This window comes from Rhodnius prolixus, unplaced genomic scaffold (genome assembly GCF_049639745.1).
Source record: "Rhodnius prolixus isolate KJV_2025 unplaced genomic scaffold, Rpr scaffold_2, whole genome shotgun sequence".
Classification (NCBI taxonomy): domain Eukaryota; kingdom Metazoa; phylum Arthropoda; class Insecta; order Hemiptera; family Reduviidae; genus Rhodnius; species Rhodnius prolixus.
The window spans coordinates 1,898,025-1,920,376 of NW_027411592.1; the positions used below are offsets into that span (position 1 = coordinate 1,898,025).

General features: G+C 29.2%; 1 protein-coding gene across 1 annotated transcript in view; it reads right to left on the reverse strand.

Annotated features, from left to right (window-relative positions):
* Window positions 1-22,126, reverse strand: part of LOC141448742 (methanethiol oxidase) — a 34,512-nt gene extending 12,386 nt beyond the window's left edge. The window contains exons 1-7 of the mRNA XM_074117326.1: window positions 21,967-22,126; window positions 19,472-19,638; window positions 19,197-19,379; window positions 18,800-18,959; window positions 14,056-14,199; window positions 13,404-13,569; window positions 12,650-12,744 (exon numbers count right to left, since the gene is read on the reverse strand). Of these exons, the coding sequence (XP_073973427.1) occupies window positions 12,650-12,744; window positions 13,404-13,569; window positions 14,056-14,199; window positions 18,800-18,959; window positions 19,197-19,379; window positions 19,472-19,638; window positions 21,967-21,976 (925 nt within the window). The 5' untranslated portion in view covers window positions 21,977-22,126. The remainder of the gene's footprint in view (window positions 1-12,649; window positions 12,745-13,403; window positions 13,570-14,055; window positions 14,200-18,799; window positions 18,960-19,196; window positions 19,380-19,471; window positions 19,639-21,966) is intronic.
* Window positions 22,127-22,352: the final 226 nt, after the last annotated feature.

Below are 22,352 nucleotides of genomic sequence, written 5' to 3' on the forward strand. Positions count from 1 at the left end.
TTGGTTTCGTTTGAAACAGTGAAATCTTTAACTTCAAATATCTCGAAAACTAATAGACCGATTTTGTTTATATTTTATCTGTATATGGAGACCACTTTTGTCTATAAATGTATAAAATATCTTAAAAATCTGTGGAGTAGGAAACGAGATATTTAGAGTTGACTTTTGTTGAGTTGAGTTAATGTGTGAAAAACTTAACTTCTAATATCTCAAAAACTAATCAATCGATTTTGTTTATATTTTATTTGTATATGTAGGCAACTGTTCTCTATAATTGTGTAAAATTTAGTAAAAATCTATCGAGCAGAATACAAGATATTTAGAGTTAAAGTTTGCTCTCGTTTTACAGAGTGAAATCTTTAAATTCAAATATCTCGTAAACTTCTCGATAGATTTTGTTTATATTTTATGTGTATATGTAGGCAACTATTCTCTATAATTGTGTAAAATGTAGTAAATATCTATCGAGCAGAAAACAAGATATTTAGAGTTAAAGTTTGCTCTCGTTTTACAGAGTGAAATCTTTAAATTCAAATATCTCGTAAACTTCTCGATAGATTTTGTTTATATTTTATTTGTATTTGTAGGCAACTATTCTCTATAATTGTGTAAAATGTAGTAAAAATCTATCGAGCAGAAAACAAGATATTTAGAGTTAAAATTTGCTCTCGTTTTACAGAGTGAAAACTTTAAATTCAAATATCTCGTAAACTGCTCGATAGATTTTGTTTATATTTTATGTGTATATGTAGGCAACTATTCTCTATAATTGTGTAAAATGTAGTAAATATCTATCGAGCAGAAAACAAGATATTTAAAGTTAAAGTTTGCTCTCGTTTTACAGAGTGAAAACTTTAAATTCAAATATCTCGTAAACTGCTCGATAGATTTTGTTTATATTTTATGTGTATATGTAGGCAACTATTCTCTATAATTGTTTAAAATTTAGTAGAAATCTATCAAGCTGAAAACAAGATATTTAGAGATAAAGTTTGCTCTCGTTTTACAGAGTGAAAACTTTAAATTCAAATATCTTGTAAACTACTTGATAGATTTTGTTTATATTTTATTTGTATATGGAGACCACTTTTGTCTAAAATTGTATAAAATTGGTAAAAATCTGTCGAATAGAAAGCGAGATATTTAGAGTTGATTTTTGGTTTCGTTTGAAACAGTGTAATCTTTAACTTCAAATATCTCGAAAACAAATCGACCGATTTTGTTTATATTTTAACTGTATATGCAGACCACTTTTGTCCATAAATGTAAAAAATAACGTAAAAATCTGTCGAGTAGGAAACGAGATATTTTGAGTTGACTTTTGGTTTCGTTTGAAACAGTGAAATCTTTAACTTCAAATATCTCGAAAACTAATAGACCGATTTTGTTTATATTTTATCTGTATATGGAGACCACTTTTGTCTATAAATGTATAAAATATCTTAAAAATCTGTCGAGTAGGAAACGAGATATTTAGAGTTGACTTTTGTTGAGTTGAGTTAATGTGTGAAAAACTTAACTTCTAATATCTCAAAAACTAATCAATCGATTTTGTTTATATTTTATTTGTATATGTAGGCAACTGTTCTCTATAATTGTGTAAAATTTAGTAAAAATCTATCGAGCAGAATACAAGATATTTAGAGTTAAAGTTTGCTCTCGTTTTACAGAGTGAAATCTTTAAATTCAAATATCTCGTAAACTTCTCGATAGATTTTGTTTATATTTTATGTGTATATGTAGGCAACTATTCTCTATAATTGTGTAAAATGTAGTAAATATCTATCGAGCAGAAAACAAGATATTTAGAGTTAAAGTTTGCTCTCGTTTTACAGAGTGAAATCTTTAAATTCAAATATCTCGTAAACTTCTCGATAGATTTTGTTTGTATTTTATTTGTATTTGTAGGCAACTATTCTCTATAATTGTGTAAAATGTAGTCAAAATCTATCGAGCAGAAAACAAGTTATTTAGAGTTAATGTTTGCTCTCGTTTTACAGAGTGAAAACTTTAAATTCAAATATCTCGTAAACTGCTCGATAGATTTTGTTTATATTTTATGTGTATATGTAGGCAACTATTCTCTATAATTGTGTAAAATGTAGTAAAAATCTATCGAGCAGAAAACAAGATATTTAAAGTTAAAGTTTGCTCTCGTTTTACAGAGTGAAAACTTTAAATTCAAATATCTCGTAAACTGCTCGATAGATTTTGTTTATATTTTATGTGTATATGTAGGCAACTATTCTCTATAATTGTTTAAAATTTAGTAGAAATCTATCAAGCTGAAAACAAGATATTTAGAGATAAAGTTTGCTCTCGTTTTACAGAATGAAAACTTTAAATTCAAATATCTTGTAAACTACTTGATAGATTTTGTTTATATTTTAACTGTATATGCAGACCACTTTTGTCCATAAATGTAAAAAATAACGTAAAAATCTGTCGAGTAGGAAACCAGATATTTAGAGTTGACTTTTGTTTTCGTTTGAAACAGTGAAATCTTTAACTTCAAATATCTTGAAAACTAATGGACCGATTTTGTTTATATTTTATCTGTATATGGAGACCACTTTTCTCTATTAATGTATAAAATATCGTAAAAATCTGTCGAGTAGGAAACAAGATATTTAGAGTTGACTTTTGGTTTCGTTTGAAACAGTGTAATCTTTAACTTCAAATATCTCGAAAACAAATCGACCGATTTTGTTTATATTTTAACTGTATATGCAGACCACTTTTGTCCATAAATGTAAAAAATAACGTAAAAATCTGTCGAGTAGGAAACGAGATATTTAGAGTTTAATTTTGGTTTCGTTTGAAACAGTGGAAATCTTTAACTTCAAATATCTCGAAAACTAATCTACCGATTTTGTTTATATTTTATCTGTATGTGGAGACCACTTTTGTCTATAAATGTAAAAAATATCGTAAAAATCTGTCGAGTAGGAAACGAGATATTTAGAGTTGACTTTTGTTGAGTTGAGTTAAAGTGTGAAAAATTTAACTTCAAATATCTCAAAAACTAATCAATCGATTTTGTTTATATTTTATTTGTATATGTAGGCAACTGTTCTCTATAATTGTGTAAAATTTAGTAAAAATTTATCGAGCAGAATACAAGATATTTAGAGTTAAAGTTTGCTCTCGTTTTACAGAGTGAAAACTTTAAAATTCAAATATCTTGTAAACTACTTGATAGATTTTGTTTATATTTTATTTGTATATGGAGACCACTTTTGTCTAAAATTGTATAAAATTCGTAAAAATCTGTCGAGTAGAAAGCGAGATATTTAGAGTTGACTTTTGGTTTCGTTTGGAACAGTGTAATCTTTAACTTCAAATATCTCGAAAACAAATCGACCGATTTTGTTTATATTTTATTTGTATATGGAGACCACTTTTGTCTAAAATTGTATAAAATTCGTAAAAATCTGTCGAATAGAAAGCGAGATATTTAGAGTTGATTTTTGGTTTCGTTTGAAACAGTGTAATCTTTAACTTCAAATATCTCGAAAACAAATCGACCGATTTTGTTTATATTTTATTTGTATATGGAGACCACTTTTGTCTAAAATTGTATAAAATTCGTAAAAATCTGTCGAATAGAAAGCGAGATATTTAGAGTTGATTTTTGGTTTCGTTTGAAACAGTGTAATCTTTAACTTCAAATATCTCGAAAACAAATCGACCGATTTTGTTTATATTTTAACTGTATATGCAGACCACTTTTGTCCATAAATGTAAAAAATAACGTAAAAATCTGTCGAGTAGGAAACGAGATATTTAGAGTTGACTTTTGGTTTCGTTTGAAACAGTGAAGTCTTTAACTTCAAATATCTCGAAAACTAATAGACCGATTTTTTTTATATTTTATCTGTATATGGAGACCACTTTTGTCTATAAATGTATAAAATATCTTAAAAATCTGTCGAGTAGGAAACGAGATATTTAGAGTTGACTTTTGTTGAGTTGAGTTAAAGTGTGAAAAATTTAACTTCAAATATCTCAAAAACTAATCAATCGATTTTGTTTATATTTTATTTGTATATGTAGGCAACTGTTCTCTATAATTGTGTAAAATTTAGTAAAAATCTATCGTGCAGAATACAAGATATTTAGAGTTAAAGTTTTCTCTCGTTTTATAGAGTGAAAACTTTAAATTCAAATATCTCGTAAACTGCTAGATAGATTTTGTTTATATTTTTGTGTATATGTAGGCAACTATTCTCTATAATTGTTTAAAATTTAGTAAAAATCTATCAAGCAGAAAACAAGATATTTAGGGATAAAGTTTGCTCTCGTTTTACAGAGTGAAAACTTTAAATTCAAATATCTTGTAAACTACTTGATAGATTTTGTTTATATTTTATTTGTATATGGAGACCACTTTTGTCTAAAATTGTATAAAATTCGTAAAAATCTGTCGAATAGAAAGCGAGATATTTAGAGTTGAGTTTTGGTTACGTTTGAAACAGTGAAATATTTAACTTGAAAAATCTCGAAAATTACTCGATAGATTTTGTTTATATTTTATGTGTATATGTAGGCAACTATTCTCTATAATTGTTTAAAATTTAGTAAAAATCTATCAAGCAGAAAACAAGATATTTAGAGATAAAGTTTGCTCGCGTTTTACAGAGTGAAAACTTTAAAATTCAAATATCTTGTAAACTACTTGATAGATTTTGTTTATACTTTATTTGTATATGGAGACCACTTTTGTCTAAAATTGTATAAAATTCGTAAAAATCTGTCGAGTAGAAAGTGAGATATTTAGAGTTGACTTTTGGTTTCGTATGGAACAGTGTAATCTTTAACTTCAAATATCTCGAAAACAAATCGACCGATTTTGTTTATATTTTAACTGTATATGGAGACCACTTTTGTCTATAAATGTATAAAATATCGTAAAAATCTGTCGAGTAGGAAACGAGATATTTAGAGTTGACTTTTGTTGAGTTGAGTTAAAGTGTGAAAAATTTAACTTCTAATATCTCAAAAACTAATCAATCGATTTTGTTTATATTTTATTTGTATATGTAGGCAACTGTTCTCTATAATTGTGTAAAATTTAGTAAAAATCTATCGAGCAGAATACAAGATATTTAGAGTTAAAGTTTGCTCTCGTTTTACAGAGTGAAAACTTTAAATTCAAATATCTCGTAAACTTCTCGATAGATTTTGTTTATATTTTATGTGTATATGTAGGCAACTATTCTCTATAATTGTGTAAAATGTAGTAAAAATCTATCAAGCAGAAAACAAGATATTTAGAGCTTAAGTTTGCTCTCGTTTTACAGAGTGAAAACTTTAAATTCAAATATCTTGTAAACTACTTGATAGATTTTGTTTATATTTTATTTGTATATGGAGACCACTTTTGTCTAAAATTGTATAAAATTCATAAAAATCTGTCGAATAGAAAGCGAGATATTTAGAGTTGATTTTTGGTTTCGTTTGAAACAGTGTAATCTTTAACTTCAAATATCTCGAAAACAAATCGACCGATTTTGTTTATATTTTAACTGTATATGCAGACCACTTTTGTCCATAAATGTAAAAAATAACGTAAAAATCTGTCGTGTAGGAAACGAGATATTTAGAGTTGACTTTTGGTTTCGTTTGAAACAGTGAAGTCTTTAACTTCAAATATCTCGAAAACTAATAGACCGATTTTTTTTATATTTTATCTGTATATGGAGACCACTTTTGTCTATAAATGTATAAAATATCTTAAAAATCTGTCGAGTAGGAAACGAGATATTTAGAGTTGACTTTTGTTGAGTTGAGTTAAAGTGTGAAAAATTTAACTTCAAATATCTCAAAAACTAATCAATCGATTTTGTTTATATTTTATTTGTATATGTAGGCAACTGTTCTCTATAATTGTGTAAAATTTAGTAAAAATCTATCGAGCAGAATACAAGATATTTAGAGTTAAAGTTTGCTCTCGTTTTACAGAGTGAAAACTTTAAATTCAAATATCTCGTAAACTGCTCGATAGATTTTGTTTATATTTTATGTGTATATGTAGGCAACTATTCTCTATAATTGTGTAAAATGTAGTAAAAATCTATCAAGCAGAAAACAAGATATTTAGAGATAAAGTTTGCTCTCGTTTTACAGAGTGAAAACTTTAAATTCAAATATCTTGTAAACTACTTGATAGATTTTGTTTATATTTTATTTGTATATGGAGACCACTTTTGTCTAAAATTGTATAAAATTCGTAAAAATCTGTCGAATAGAAAGCGAGATATTTAGAGTTGATTTTTGGTTTCGTTTGAAACAGTGTAATCTTTAACTTCAAATATCTCGAAAACAAATCGACCGATTTTGTTTATATTTTAACTGTATATGCAGACCACTTTTGTCCATAAATGTAAAAAATAACGTAAAAATCTGTCGAGTAGGAAACGAGATATTTAGAGTTGACTTTTGGTTTCGTTTGAAACAGTGAAATCTTTAACTTCAAATATCTCGAAAACTAATAGACCGATTTTTTTTATATTTTATCTGTATATGGAGACCACTTTTGTCTATAAATGTATAAAATATCTTAAAAATCTGTCGAGTAGGAAACGAGATATTTAGAGTTGACTTTTGTTGAGTTGAGTTAAAGTGTGAAAAATTTAACTTCAAATATCTCAAAAACTAATCAATCGATTTTGTTTATATTTTATTTGTATATGTAGGCAACTGTTCTCTATAATTGTGTAAAATTTAGTAAAAATCTATCGTGTAGAATACAAGATATTTAGAGTTAAAGTTTTCTCTCGTTTTATAGAGTGAAAACTTTAAATTCAAATATCTCGTAAACTGCTAGATAGATTTTGTTTATATTTTTGTGTATATGTAGGCAACTATTCTCTATAATTGTTTAAAATTTAGTAAAAATCTATCAAGCAGAAAACAAGATATTTAGGGATAAAGTTTGCTCTCGTTTTACAGAGTGAAAACTTTAAATTCAAATATCTTGTAAACTACTTGATAGATTTTGTTTATATTTTATTTGTATATGGAGACCACTTTTGTCTAAAATTGTATAAAATTCGTAAAAATCTGTCGAATAGAAAGCGAGATATTTAGAGTTGAGTTTTGGTTACGTTTGAAACAGTGAAATATTTAACTTGAAAAATCTCGAAAATTACTCGATAGATTTTGTTTATATTTTATGTGTATATGTAGGCAACTATTCTCTATAATTGTTTAAAATTTAGTAAAAATCTATCAAGCAGAAAACAAGATATTTAGAGATAAAGTTTGCTCTCGTTTTACAGAGTGAAAACTTTAAAATTCAAATATCTTGTAAACTACTTGATAGATTTTGTTTATATTTTATTTGTATATGGAGACCACTTTTGTCTAAAATTGTATAAAATTCGTAAAAATCTGTCGAGTAGAAAGTGAGATATTTAGAGTTGACTTTTAGTTTCGTTTGGAACAGTGTAATCTTTAACTTCAAATATCTCGAAAACAAATCGACCGATTTTGTTTATATTTTAACTGTATAAGGAGACCACTTTTGTCTATAAATGTATAAAATATCGTAAAAATCTGTCGAGTAGGAAACGAGATATTTAGAGTTGACTTTTGTTGAGTTGAGTTAAAGTGTGAAAAATTTAACTTCTAATATCTCAAAAACTAATCAATCGATTTTGTTTATATTTTATTTGTATATGTAGGCAACTGTTCTCTATAATTGTGTAAAATTTAGTAAAAATCTATCGAGCAGAATACAAGATATTTAGAGTTAAAGTTTGCTCTCGTTTTACAGAGTGAAAACTTTAAATTCAAATATCTCGTAAACTGCTCGATAGATTTTGTTTATATTTTATGTGTATATGTAGGCAACTATTCTCTATAATTGTGTAAAATGTAGTAAAAATCTATCAAGCAGAAAACAAGATATTTAGAGATTAAGTTTGCTCTCGTTTTACAGAGTGAAAACTTTAAATTCAAATATCTTGTAAACTACTTGATAGATTTTGTTTATATTTTATTTGTATATGGAGACCACTTTTGTCTAAAATTGTATAAAATTCATAAAAATCTGTCGAATAGAAAGCGAGATATTTAGAGTTGATTTTTGGTTTCGTTTGAAACAGTGTAATCTTTAACTTCAAATATCTCGAAAACAAATCGACCGATTTTGTTTATATCTTAACTGTATATGCAGACCACTTTTGTCCATAAATGTAAAAAATAACGTAAAAATCTGTCGAGTAGGAAACGAGATATTTAGAGTTGACTTTTGGTTTCGTTTGAAACAGTGAAGTCTTTAACTTCAAATATCTCGAAAACTAATAGACCGATTTTTTTTATATTTTATCTGTATATGGAGACCACTTTTGTCTATAAATGTATAAAATATCTTAAAAATCTGTCGAGTAGGAAACGAGATATTTAGAGTTGACTTTTGTTGAGTTGAGTTAAAGTGTGAAAAATTTAACTTCAAATATCTCAAAAACTAATCAATCGATTTTGTTTATATTTTATTTGTATATGTAGGCAACTGTTCTCTATAATTGTGTAAAATTTAGTAAAAATCTATCGAGCAGAATACAAGATATTTAGAGTTAAAGTTTGCTCTCGTTTTACAGAGTGAAAACTTTAAATTCAAATATCTCGTAAACTGCTCGATAGATTTTGTTTATATTTTATGTGTATATGTAGGCAACTATTCTCTATAATTGTGTAAAATGTAGTAAAAATCTATCAAGCAGAAAACAAGATATTTAGAGATAAAGTTTGCTCTCGTTTTACAGAGTGATAACTTTAAATTCAAATATCTTGTAAACTACTTGATAGATTTTGTTTATATTTTATTTGTATATGGAGACCACTTTTGTCTAAAATTGTATAAAATTCGTAAAAATCTGTCGAATAGAAAGCGAGATATTTAGAGTTGATTTTTGGTTTCGTTTGAAACAGTGTAATCTTTAACTTCAAATATCTCGAAAACAAATCGACCGATTTTGTTTATATTTTAACTGTATATGCAGACCACTTTTGTCCATAAATGTAAAAAATAACGTAAAAATCTGTCGAGTAGGAAACGAGATATTTAGAGTTGACTTTTGGTTTCGTTTGAAACAGTGAAATCTTTAACTTCAAATATCTCGAAAACTAATAGACCGATTTTTTTTATATTTTATCTGTATATGGAGACCACTTTTGTCTATAAATGTATAAAATATCTTAAAAATCTGTCGAGTAGGAAACGAGATATTTAGAGTTGACTTTTGTTGAGTTGAGTTAAAGTGTGAAAAATTTAACTTCAAATATCTCAAAAACTAATCAATCGATTTTGTTAATATTTTATTTGTATATGTAGGCAACTGTTCTCTATTATTGTGTAAAATTTAGTAAAAATCTATCGAGCAGAAAACAAGATATTTAGAGTTAAAAATTGCTCTCGTTTTATAGAGTGAAGAATTTAAATTCAAATATCCCGTAAACTATTTGATAGATTTTGTTTATATTTTATTTGTATTTGTAGGCAACTATTCTCTATAATTGTGTAAAATTTAGTAAAAATCTATCGAGCAGAAAACAAGATAAATATCTTGTTAAATATCTTAACAAGATATTTAGGGATAAAGTTTGCTCTCGTTTTACAGAGTGAAAACTTTAAATTCAAATATCTTGTAAACTACTTGATAGATTTTGTTTATATTTTATTTGTATATGGAGACCACTTTTGTCTATAAATGTAAAAAAAAACGTAATAATCTGTCGAGTAGGAAACGAGATATTTGAGTTGAATTTTGGTTTCGTTTGAAATAAAGAAATCTTTAACTTCAAATATCTTGAAAACTACTAGACAGATTTTGTTTATATTTCATCTGTAAATGAAGACCACTTTTCTCTATAATTGTATTAAATTTCGTAAAAATCTGCCGAGTAGGAAACGAGATATTTAGAGTAGAATTTAGGTTTCGTTTGAAACAGTGAAATCTTTAACTTCAAATATCTCGAAAACTAATAAACCGAATTTGTTTATATTTCATCTGTACATGGAGACCGCTTTTGTCTATAAATGTATAAAATTTTGTAAAAATCTGTCGAGTAGGAAACGAGATATTTAGAGGTAAATTTTGGTTTCGTTTAAAACAATGTAATCTTTAACATCCAGTATCTCAAAAACTACTCGATAGATTTTGTTTATATTTCACCTGTGTATGGAGACCACTTTTGTCAATAATTGTGTAAAATATCGTAAAAATCTTTAGATCAGAAAACAAGATATTTAGAGTTAAAGATTGCTCTCGTTTTACAGAGTGAAAATGTTTAATTCAAATATCTCGAAAACTAATCGACCGATTTGGTTTATATTTTATTTGTATATGTAGTCAACTATTCTCTATAATTGTGTAAAATTTAGTAAATATCTATCTAGCAGAAAACGAGATATTTAGAGTTATAGTTTGCTTTCGTTGTACAGTGTGAAAAATTTAACTTCAAATATCTCGTAAACTACTCGATAGATTTTGTTTATATTTTATTTGTCTATGTAGGGAACGATTCTCTATAATTGTGTAAAATTTAGTAAAAATCTATCGAGCAGAAAACAAGATAAATATCTTGTTAAATATCTTAACAAGATATTTAGGGATAAAGTTTGCTCTCGTTTTACAGAGTGAAATCTTTAAATTCAAATATCTCGTAAACTTCTCGATAGATTTTGTTTATATTTTATTTGTATTTGTAGGCAACTATTCTCTATAATTGTGTAAAATGTAGTAAAAATCTATCGAGCAGAAAACAGGATATTTAGAGTTAAAGTTTGCTCTCGTTTTACAGAGTGAAAACTTTAAATTCAAATATCTCGTAAACTGCTAGATAGATTTTGTTTATATTTTTGTGTATATGTAGGCAACTATTCTCTATAATTGTTTAAAATTTAGTAAAAATCTATCAAGCAGAAAACAAGATATTTAGGGATAAAGTTTGCTCTCGTTTTACAGAGTGAAAACTTTAAATTCAAATATCTTGTAAACTACTTGATAGATTTTGTTTATATTTTATTTGTATATGGAGACCACTTTTGTCTAAAATTGTATAAAATTCGTAAAAATCTGTCGAATAGAAAGCGAGATATTTAGAGTTGAGTTTTGTTTACGTTTGAAACAGTGAAATATTTAACTTGAAAAATCTCGAAAATTACTCGATAGATTTTGTTTATATTTTATCTGTATATGAAGACTACTTTTCTCTATAATTGTATTAAATTTCGTAAAAATCTGTCGAGTAGGAAACGAGATATTTTGAGGTAAATTTTGATTTCGTTTGAAACAATGTAATCTTTTAGATCCAATATCTCAAAAACTACTCGATAGATTTTGTTTATATTTCACCTGTGTATGGAGACCACTTTTCTCAATAATTGTGTAAAATTTAGTAAAAATCTATCGAGCAGAAAACAAGATATTTAGAGTTAAAAATTGCTCTCGTTTTATAGAGTGAAGAATTTAAATTCAAATATCCCGTAAACTATTTGATAGATTTTGTTTATATTTTATTTGTATTTGTAGGCAACTATTCTCTATAATTGTGTAAAATTTAGTAAAAATCTATCGAGCAGAAAACAAGATATTTAAAGTTAAACTTTGCTTTCGTTTTACACAGTGATAATCTTAAATTCAAATATCTCGGAAACTACTCGATAGATTTTGTTTATATTTTATTTGTATATGGAGACCACTTTTGTCTAAAATTGTATAAAATTCGTAAAAATCTGTCGAATAGAAAGCGAGATATTTAGAGTTGAATTTTGGTTACGTTTGAAACAGTGAAATATTTAACTTGAAATATCTAGGTACATACCTTTTGGCGTTTAATCAACCCTTATACTTAACATATACACTTACCCTTGTAAGTTTTTGTTAAGGAGGTTTTTTTAACTTTTGGATAGAATTTTCTATTTGTTATTCTGTGAAGTTACTATATCTGTTTTACACATTTTCATATCATTTGGAATATGCAGTACTTTCATTATAACATGACAAGGTGTTAAGTAAACCACTGGAGGGTTTGTTTTGTAAGAATACTTCTTGTTCTAAAACTGTAAGTTTTGTTTAAGGAATATCTTTACGTAATAAACATTTTTATTTTGTTTTGTTTTTTTTCTTGTGGAGCTTATAATTTATTCTGTAAAGGTGGTTTCAATAAACCCCCAATATTGGCGGACGCCTCAAATTCTCCTGAACCCCGCTAATAATAATGTTTCGTGAAAAAAAGCTCAAAACCAAAGTGAGAGGCTTAACAAATAAGCAAAACCATGTTTAAATTAAACGCTTTGATGACTTGATAGAAAACTGTAGAAAAATCTAAATCTAATCCTAACTTCAAATTTTTTATTAACTTGTAATTCAGAATTATTTAAACTATATTTGAAACCTTTTTTTCTGCATAGAATGTTTATCTGTGCTTCTGGGAAGCTACTCTCACTACATTTTAACAGAATTTATCCTTCCACCATCTACTACAAAAATAAGTGAAATAAATATTTAGTAAAAAGTCTCAGTTTGATGATCATCTATGAAAGAATCTTTAAAAAGAAAGACAAAGTATTTGTTATCACATTTTCTCTTCCATCCAAATTTGTAATTGAAATTTGCAAGTATTAGAATATCGATTATACCTGGTACTTCTGGCAAAGACCAACCATCTACTTTAACATTTGGAATGTCTATTACTTTTTCTGCTGCCCAACTGCCGTCGTCTTTCTTAAAGAACCTAGGGAAAAAGAAAAAGATAAAACTTATTCTCAACACGATAAGTTGTAACTGCTTTTATTTCCAAGCATAATTATGATCGTAGAAAATCTCCTACTAAAATGATTGAGTATTTAATAAAAACTAAAAATAAAAAAAGATTTATAAACACAAGTTTGTTGTTTCTAAAGCCCCGGTATCTCTGATGAGACGAGTGGTGGGCGGGGAACAATGGACATTTTGGATTGCCTGCGTTCCTTTATCTTCTTGGTGGAACCGCCCTTTTGATACAATCTACAATGACTTAATGTGCACTCATTTTATAATGGCTGACATGCAGTTTAGGGCTTTAGTTGGAAAATAATACGTACTAAATAATACCATCACTAAGCACCATTGAGTACCGATCTAACAAAGTACTATCTAATTATCTAAGTGTGCTACAAAAAGTCCTAAGTCTCTTTGCAATACAAGTTTCAGATCTCCACATTGCCTTTTGTCATAAATGTCCCGACACCAGATAGAAAAAAAAAAATTATTTTGGTACCTACTTACCAAAATAACTTCTTGCAACGATGTCAGGCAATCATGAATTTTAGATGAAATTTAAGGGAAGGGTACCACCAACTTTTCAAAATATAAAAACTGGTTAATATAATTAAATAAATAAATTAGGCCAACCTAAATATATTAGATGAATAAGCGCAACAAACATATCCTTGTGCTTCTGTTGGATCGTGCAGAAATTTCACTTCCAGCGGTGTGATTCCATCTTCACCCAGGTCAATAGTCTGCAGTAACTGCTGTTTAGACCAAGAGTATACGTTCAAACTTCTTCCAGTCACATCTTTAACAAAATTATAAGATTCTTGAGTTTTTTGTTTTTTGAAAAGATAAAAAATAAGCCGTTCCATTCTCATATCTTTCATTGATTTTTCTTTTACTTCAATCAATCAACACATTTAAAAATTTATACTAAATTTTCGAATTAGCCACAGCGTTAGCTGATTTAAATATTTCAATATGTTATTGTTTAAAATAATTAATAAATGGCTTTCATTTCATTCCATCCATTTCATCAATAAAAACATGTACTTCAGCTCACCACTATAAAAGGACTCAAACTCTATTTAGAATCTGCAAACACGAAAAAATTTTTAGCCGCCATATTACACTAATATTAGCATACATTTATAAGTATTATACTTGTACCACTACTATTCAAATGAGTCACTTTTTAAAAATGACTTTTCCTGCGTTTTAATCTGTTTAGGAAAAACAGAAGCAAATTAATAAAGAAAATCAAAAAAAGAAGTGAACATACGAGACTAACCTGTATCCATGATTTCTTCAAGTTTGAAACCTTTAGTGAAAGCCTTAGGAGCTTCCCATTCGCTGGAGATCATCACATCGTGGTATGGTTGATACCAGAAGTCATATCCAAATTTGGCAATTTTTTCACCTTTAGTCCACAATCCTGTTGCAATCATTTTAATAAAATTTATTATAATAATTAATTTTTTCTCATGAAGATACACTTAAATGATAACATTTTGATTTGTGACGACATAAACGCTGCAGACAAGCAGAGGCGAACTTGTACTAGACAATCAGCATTGGAAGCCACAGCAGTACTAAGGCCATCACCACAAGTTCGAAACTTCTATCTCTGTTTGCAGTCTTACGGATAACATTGGGTCCTTAGTCTGCGTGCTCTCTTCTCCATTCCACTTCTGGCTAGAGCTCCTAATAACGAGGAGAGTGAAGACTTTTTATGATATTGCCGTATTTTACCCTTCAATAGTGATTTTGCTCCTATGCAAACTTTGGGCCAACCAGAAAGTTAATAGTGCCCTAGCTAGAAAGATCTGCGATTGCTATATTTACGTGCAGGGTGACTGAAAAAGAAACTAAAGTTTTGCGAAAGACTTTAGAGTTTCTTTATTAATTTGGTTAGCACAATCAGTTTAAATAATCAAATTGGATCTTAATATATTATTTTATTATTCAGATTATGATGAAATTTGAATCAAATGAAGAATCATACTACCACTACAGTTGATCGCTTCATACTTCTAGTGTAATGCAGAATCAAAAAATTTAAGGAAATATTTTCCTGAATTAAAAGAAAGTAAAATCTAGATCATTGAATGAAAGTGAAAGAGCACCATCTTATGTACTGGATAACTGTGCTTTTATTGGTGAGGGAGTGGCTTACGGTGTCACTACGTCATCAGCTACAGCCCGCCCACTTCACACATTCTGTTCGCCAATGAGATTAGCCAATCGTTTTTGGTAATTATTTCTAGGAAAAATACTATTTAATTTTTTTTTACTAATTTTTTCCCCCATAGGTATTTGATAAATTATCGAATAATGTAATAGAAATTGATTTCGTAAAAATGTCCAAAATAAACATGTTTTGAACATTATTTCTTCGGTTTCATACTTCTAGTGTAATGAAAAATCAAAAAGTTAACTAAATATTTTCCTGAAGTAAAAGAAAGTAAAATCTAGATCAATGAATGAAAGTGAAAGAGCACCATTTTATGTACTGGATAGCTGTGCTTTTATTGGTGAGGGAGTGGCTTACGGTGTCACTACGTCATCAGCTACAGCCCGCCCACTTCACACATTCTGTTCGCCAATGAGATTAGCCAATCGTTTTTGGTAATTATTTCTAGGAAAAATACTATTTAATTTTTTTTACTAATTTTTCTCCCATAGGTATTTGATAAATTATCGAATAATGTAGTGAAAATTGATATCGTCAAAATGTCCAAAATAAACATGTTTTGAACATTATTTCTTCGGTTTCATACTTCTAATGTAATGCAGAATCAAAAACGTTAACGAAATATTTTCCTGAAGTAAAAGAAAGTAAAATCTAGATCATTGAATGAAAGTGAAAGAGCACCATTTTATGTACTGGATAGCTGTGCTTTTATTGGTGAGGGAGTGGCTTACGGTGTCACTACGTCATCAACTACAGCCCGCCCACTTCACACATTCTGTTCGCCAATGAGATTAGCCAATTGTTTTTGGTAATTATTTCTAGGAAAAATACTATTTAATTTTTTTTTAATAATTTTTCCCCCATAGGTATTTGATAAATTATCGAATAATGTAATAAAAATTGATATCGTCAAAATGTCCAAAATAAACATGTTTTGAACATTATTTCTTCGGTTTCATACTTCTAGTGTAATGCAGAATCAAAAACGTTAACGAAATATTTTCCTGAAGTAAAAGAAAGTAAAATCTAGATCATTGAATGAAAGTGAAAGAGCACCATTTTATGTACTGGATAACTGTGCTTTTATTGGTGAGGGAGTGGCTTACGGTGTCACTACGTCATCAGCTACAGTCCGCCCCTCACACATCCCGTTCGCCAATGAGATTAGCCAATTGTTTTTGGTAATTATTTCTAGGAAAAATACTATTTAATTTTTTTTTACTAATTTTTCCCCCATAGGTATTTGATAAATTATCGAATAATGTAATAAAAATTGATTTCGTAAAAATGTCCAAAATAAACATGTTTTGAACATTATTTCTTCCGTTTCATACTTGTAGTGTAATGCAGAATCAAAAAAGTTAACGAAATATTTTCCTGAAGTAAAAGAAAGTAAAATCTAGATCATTGAATGAAAGTGAAAGAGCACCATTTTATGTACTGGATAACTGTGCTTTTATTGGTGAGGGAGTGGCTTACGGTGTCACTACGTCATCAGCTACAGTCCGCCCCTCACACATCCCGTTCGCCAATGAGATTAGCCAATCGTTTTTGGTAATTATTTCTAGGAAAAATACTATTTAATTTTTTTTTAATAATTTTTCCCCCATAGGTATTTGATAAATTATCGAATAATGTAATAAAAATTGATATCGTCAAAATGTCCAAAATAAACATGTTTTGAACATTATTTCTTCGGTTTCATACTTCTAGTGTAATGCAGAATCAAAAACGTTAACGAAATATTTTCCTGAAGTAAAAGAAAGTAAAATCTAGATCATTGAATGAAAGTGAAAGAGCACCATTTTATGTACTGGATAGCTGTGCTTTTATTGGTGAGGGAGTGGCTTACGGTGTCACTACGTCATCAACTACAGCCCGCCCACTTCACACATTCTGTTCGCCAATGAGATTAGCCAATTGTTTTTGGTAATTATTTCTAGGAAAAATACTATTTAATTTTTTTTTAATAATTTTTCCCCCATAGGTATTTGATAAATTATCGAATAATGTAGTGAAAATTGATATCGTCAAAATGTCCAAAATAAACATGTTTTGAACATTATTTCTTCGGTTTCATACTTCTAGTGTAATGCAGAATCAAAAACGTTAACGAAATATTTTCCTGAAGTAAAAGAAAGTAAAATCTAGATCATTGAATGAAAGTGAAAGAGCACCATTTTATGTACTGGATAACTGTGCTTTTATTGGTGAGGGAGTGGCTTACGGTGTCACTACGTCATCAGCTACAGTCCGCCCCTCACACATCCCGTTCGCCAATGAGATTAGCCAATTGTTTTTGGTAATTATTTCTAGGAAAAATACTATTTAATTTTTTTTACTAATTTTTCTCCCATAGGTATTTGATAAATTATCGAATAATGTAGTGAAAATTGATATCGTCAAAATGTCCAAAATAAACATGTTTTGAACATTATTTCTTCGGTTTCATACTTCTAATGTAATGCAGAATCAAAAAAGTTAACGAAATATTTTCCTGAAGTAAAAGAAAGTAAAATCTAGATCATTGAATGAAAGTGAAAGAGCACCATTTTATGTACTGGATAGCTTTGCTTTTATTGGTGAGGGAGTGGCTTACGGTGTCACTACGTCATCAACTACAGCCCGCCCACTTCACACATTCTGTTCGCCAATGAGATTAGCCAATTGTTTTGGGTAATTATTTCTAGGAAAAATACTATTTAATTTTTTTTTTAATAATTTTTCCCCCATAGGTATTTGATAAATTATCGAATAATGTAGTGAAAATTGATATCGTCAAAATGTCCAAAATAAACATGTTTTGAACATTATTTCTTCGGTTTCATACTTCTAGTGTAATGCAGAATCAAAAACGTTAACGAAATATTTTCCTGAAGTAAAAGAAAGTAAAATCTAGATCATTGAATGAAAGTGAAAGAGCACCATTTTATGTACTGGATAACTGTGCTTTTATTGGTGAGGGAGTGGCTTACGGTGTCACTACGTCATCAGCTACAGCCCGCCCACTTCACACATACTGTTCGCCAATGAGATTAGCCAGTCGTTTTTGGTAATTATTTCTAGGAAAAATACTATTTAATTTTTTTTTACTAATTTTTCCCCCATAGGCAGGAAAGAGCATGGCTGTGCATCTCTAATGGTGGAGGCCATTTCGAGCATGATCTGTAATGTTAATGACTAACATTTATAATAAAATAGTACTTTTCTTCTTATTCAATCAAAAAACTGTTATATCATTTTTAAATTTCTTATAAGAATCATGTTTACAAGTATAAGAAACTTGTAAAATATCGCTCACAGAAAAAAATCGTTCAAGTAAATTTTTTTTCTGAATAAAAAATCGAAGAATCTATTTCTTAAATAAAAACCACCCCACCTCATTTGAAAAAATTAAGTTGGTGCCTGTATCTCGCTTCTGGAAGCAACGGAAAAAAATTACAAATTAAATTTGGATTTCTAACAAAAAACTAAGGGAACACGTATTTTTTAGTTTTTTTCTAGCTATCTTAGTTTCCGAGAAAAAGTCGTTATCCATATAGCTAGGGGACACCCTGTATATCTATCTTACAAACTGGAGATCTTGATATAATCTTTTATTTAATATACTGAGTATTTCTATGAAGAAATGTAAGCTGAACCATCATAGTAGCATTAGCAGCATTGACAGATTGCGGGTTGTAGAATCTTTAAAATGGGAATTTAACTGACAGATTCTTTTGTAACCCCCATTAAGATTTATCACGTTCATAAGTCTGTCACCAAAAACTATTAACAATATTCTACAATCCGTTCAGATTGTTAAGTTTTGATAGAAGCGTTAATAAACCTCTGTTTTTACCTTTAATTTCCCAGGTATCAGCGTTCAGCAATAGGAAATCACCTTTGGGTTCACCATTTCTGTCACCCAGTGCGGATATCATCACCTCCCCTGAACCTAGGCAATGAGTAGTATGCAATGTGCCTATATTGAACTTTAGAATTTCTTCTGGTTCGATCACCTGCAAATAAAAAACAATATTAACAATGATTTCATTTAGAAAACGAAATAGATGTTAAGATTAGAAAACGGGACGGGATCTAAGCCCCACGGCACCGCAGCCAATAGAGACTTATTGTGCCTTCCCCTCTTTACAGATGTTACTATTTCCTATTATGAAACGCCAATGCCAAAAGACAAAAGTTTTTTAGTCCAAACTGCACAATGACATTTGGTTTATAATAGGACAAACACAAACCTTATGTATAGTTGGTTTCTGCTCCTGCGAAATGTCCAGTATGTAAATTCTGTTGCTCAGAAGTGAGGGGATAACAAGTTTGTCCCTATTTTTCTTAGGGTCATTGAAACAACTACTACATGCATTCCAGCCAAAATGATGCCACTCATCGTTGCCGTACAAGGCTTTCGTACGATGTATTACCTGAAGGACAGACAAAATATTTCCTGTTTTATGGAATCACTATTTTTAACACATAAAAAAAAAGGTCTAAAATTTCCCATCCTTTATATTACCTTACAATATTGTGGACTTTCAGGATCCACATCCACTGTTGCCAGATAGTCTGGTTTTCCCGTGAATCTGCCATCAGGTTGGATACAGATCACGTACAGAATCTTCTCCCGTGGACCATTGACTAATGCGTCTAGAGGTGTTTTATATCCTGGCCCGTTTTTGCATTCTGTGCCGAAGAAATTATTATTTTTTTACTAATAATAATCTGGTGTTGTTCTATATTCGTAAGGTGATGATGATTAAGCGGAATTAGTTGGGAAGTTTGCACTCCAAAATCATCCGTGTGAAAGAAAAATAACCTTTTCAAATTATAATCCTAGGTAAAACTACCGATTCTTAGTCAGGAAATTTAATTTTATGGCAGACGTAGGAGAGTTCAGCTCTTTATCTTTCCGGTATCAATTTCCCAGATAAAAGACATCGATTTTGTTTGAAATTCTTCTCATTAAAATTTGAGCGAGGGATTTCTGAGATGTCAAGCTTCTCGCAAAGATCCTTTCACTTAAGTTAATCTGATAAAATAAAGCCACTGGAATTTGGTGTAAATTTGAAATTTCAAGAAAAACCAATGAATTGCAATAAGAAAAGCCCACTCTAATCTTTGAATAATGCTGTAGACGTTTTAAAATTTGAATGAGTCCTTGTATTTGCACTTTGTTTTTCAAAATAATGTGGCCATGAAGCTTACTTGAATTTAAATAATATGAATTATTTCTTGCTTTGAATTCAAATCAAATGAGTCAGTGTTTTAATAAGTAATTAAGTGATAAAACTATAATATACTTCTTGAAATAATGAGTTGTATGTTGTTTTTTTTATAGATTGCATAATATCTTTCATGTTCAACAATTTTAGAAAGAAAATATATATATTCATATATGTATATATGAAGTGCAAGGTGTAGGTACACATAACCATTTTTGTTGGTCTACCCTTGCAGATAAAATTTCAAATGAGCGCAAGCGATAAGAAATATGCAAAATCACAGAACAAATATCTGCAAAAAATAAAAATAAATAAACTCGCGTAGAGAATTATATCATCAAATATCTCCTTAGTTGTTTTATATCGTACAATCTGGCTCATTTTCCAAAGATAAGATTTGGTGATAACCAAATGATCTGTGAAGAATCAAAAATACTTTTAACTGTCCAAAAACTGAAGATCAGATGTTTTATTTATTTACAGTTAATATGTTAATGTCTCAATATAACCAAAAAAACAAACAGAAATTTGTAAACTAAATTAAATAAACATCAAATGTCAATTAATAATTATAATTAAATCGGAATAGAACAAGAGCTTCCCACTCAACCAGTTTAGCGCGTAATCTCTGTTACAGTGTGTTCGACGTGTATACTCGTTGTGAAAATTATAAAATTGCCATTAACTATAAAAACTCGAAATTGTAATAAAATACAATGTTTGGTGGGATGTTTCCTTTATCTTACCAATAGAACTGCCAAGTATTTTATACGGAGAGGGGTGGAGGGAGCCAGCCAGATGATAAGTGGTTGGTACTTGTTGCATTACAAATTGGGAATTACGCACACAAATAAAAGCTCTCAACCCTTGTGCAATGCCGTTTTTACCTTAGATAGAGATTCAGACCTCAGTACGAGCATGATTTCATTTTGCAAAGAATTCAAAGCTCTTATCTTCCTTGTAAAAACTCTTGCGTACCTAGTTAACTAGGTAATGTATACGTGAAGCGGTGCAAGGTTTTGAATGAGCACAGAATGCTCTGTAATCTCAAGCCCCACAAAATTGCAGAAAAAGTGCTTGCAAGGTTATGACGTTGTAAATTTTTGGTTGTTTTGCACTGCGTTCGACGTGTATAAACGTCATTGTCTGATTTTAATTCCGCATACTAGGGGGGGAGGTTAAAACTAAATTCCATGCTTAACTGGTTAATAGCAATAAAAATCAACTCTACTTATAACTAGCAATAAACTATTTAAATCACATTTTACAACAAAAATTTAATATTGAAAACATTGCATTTAATAATATCTTGATTGGGATTTAGAATTTGTACAAAAGTACTCAGAATCACTGAAACTTGTACATCTGAAAATTAGACCGGATAAAAAGCTCTTGACAAAATCAACACACCAATTGATACACTAAATAGTATTTGTGGAGGATTTTCATTGATAACGGTTCTGAACATTTTATTAAAATCTTTTTTCTATCTCAGAGAACCTAAAAAGTTAGCTTTCGTTTTCAAAAATGTTGACGCGATACAAAATTTTAGAAAGCAACAAAGAAAGTAAGTATTGTCAAACAGGTAACATTCCTGGAGCTACCACAGCAATAAATGCTATGCGTAATCAGTAACCCGTACAACTGGTTATATGAAGAAGACAACACGTATAACAGCCCTTAAAAGATTTGTAACTTTCTTTTTCTTAAAATACGTAATTAATAAAATTATGACAACGCTAATTCGTTATAAATAATGACCATAAGTAAATTTAAATTGTGTAATCACCTGCAGGCATTTTGTGAATATTTGTTATTATACCTCTTGAACTGCGATGAAATAACCTTGTCAAAAACCTGTTTGAGTGACTAAAGACACACTAGTTAGTAGAGCTTTCGACACTCCAGACAGTACAGCGGTTTATTTATCTGTACATTAAGAAGCATTCACGTCCTTGGCTAGATAACTATTATTAGAGTCGTTAGTGCTCTCTATACGCAACAGGGTAAAGTTACCATATCCCTCCGTATTAAGTCAGGAGTGAAAATTTCGCTTTTTTTTAGCCAATTTTCCAACGGATCGACGTAATTTGAGGTCCACTCCTAAATACTTGTACATTATACATCAGAGTACTTTTTAATTAAATCTGACCAGCAGACAATCTAAGATTAGGA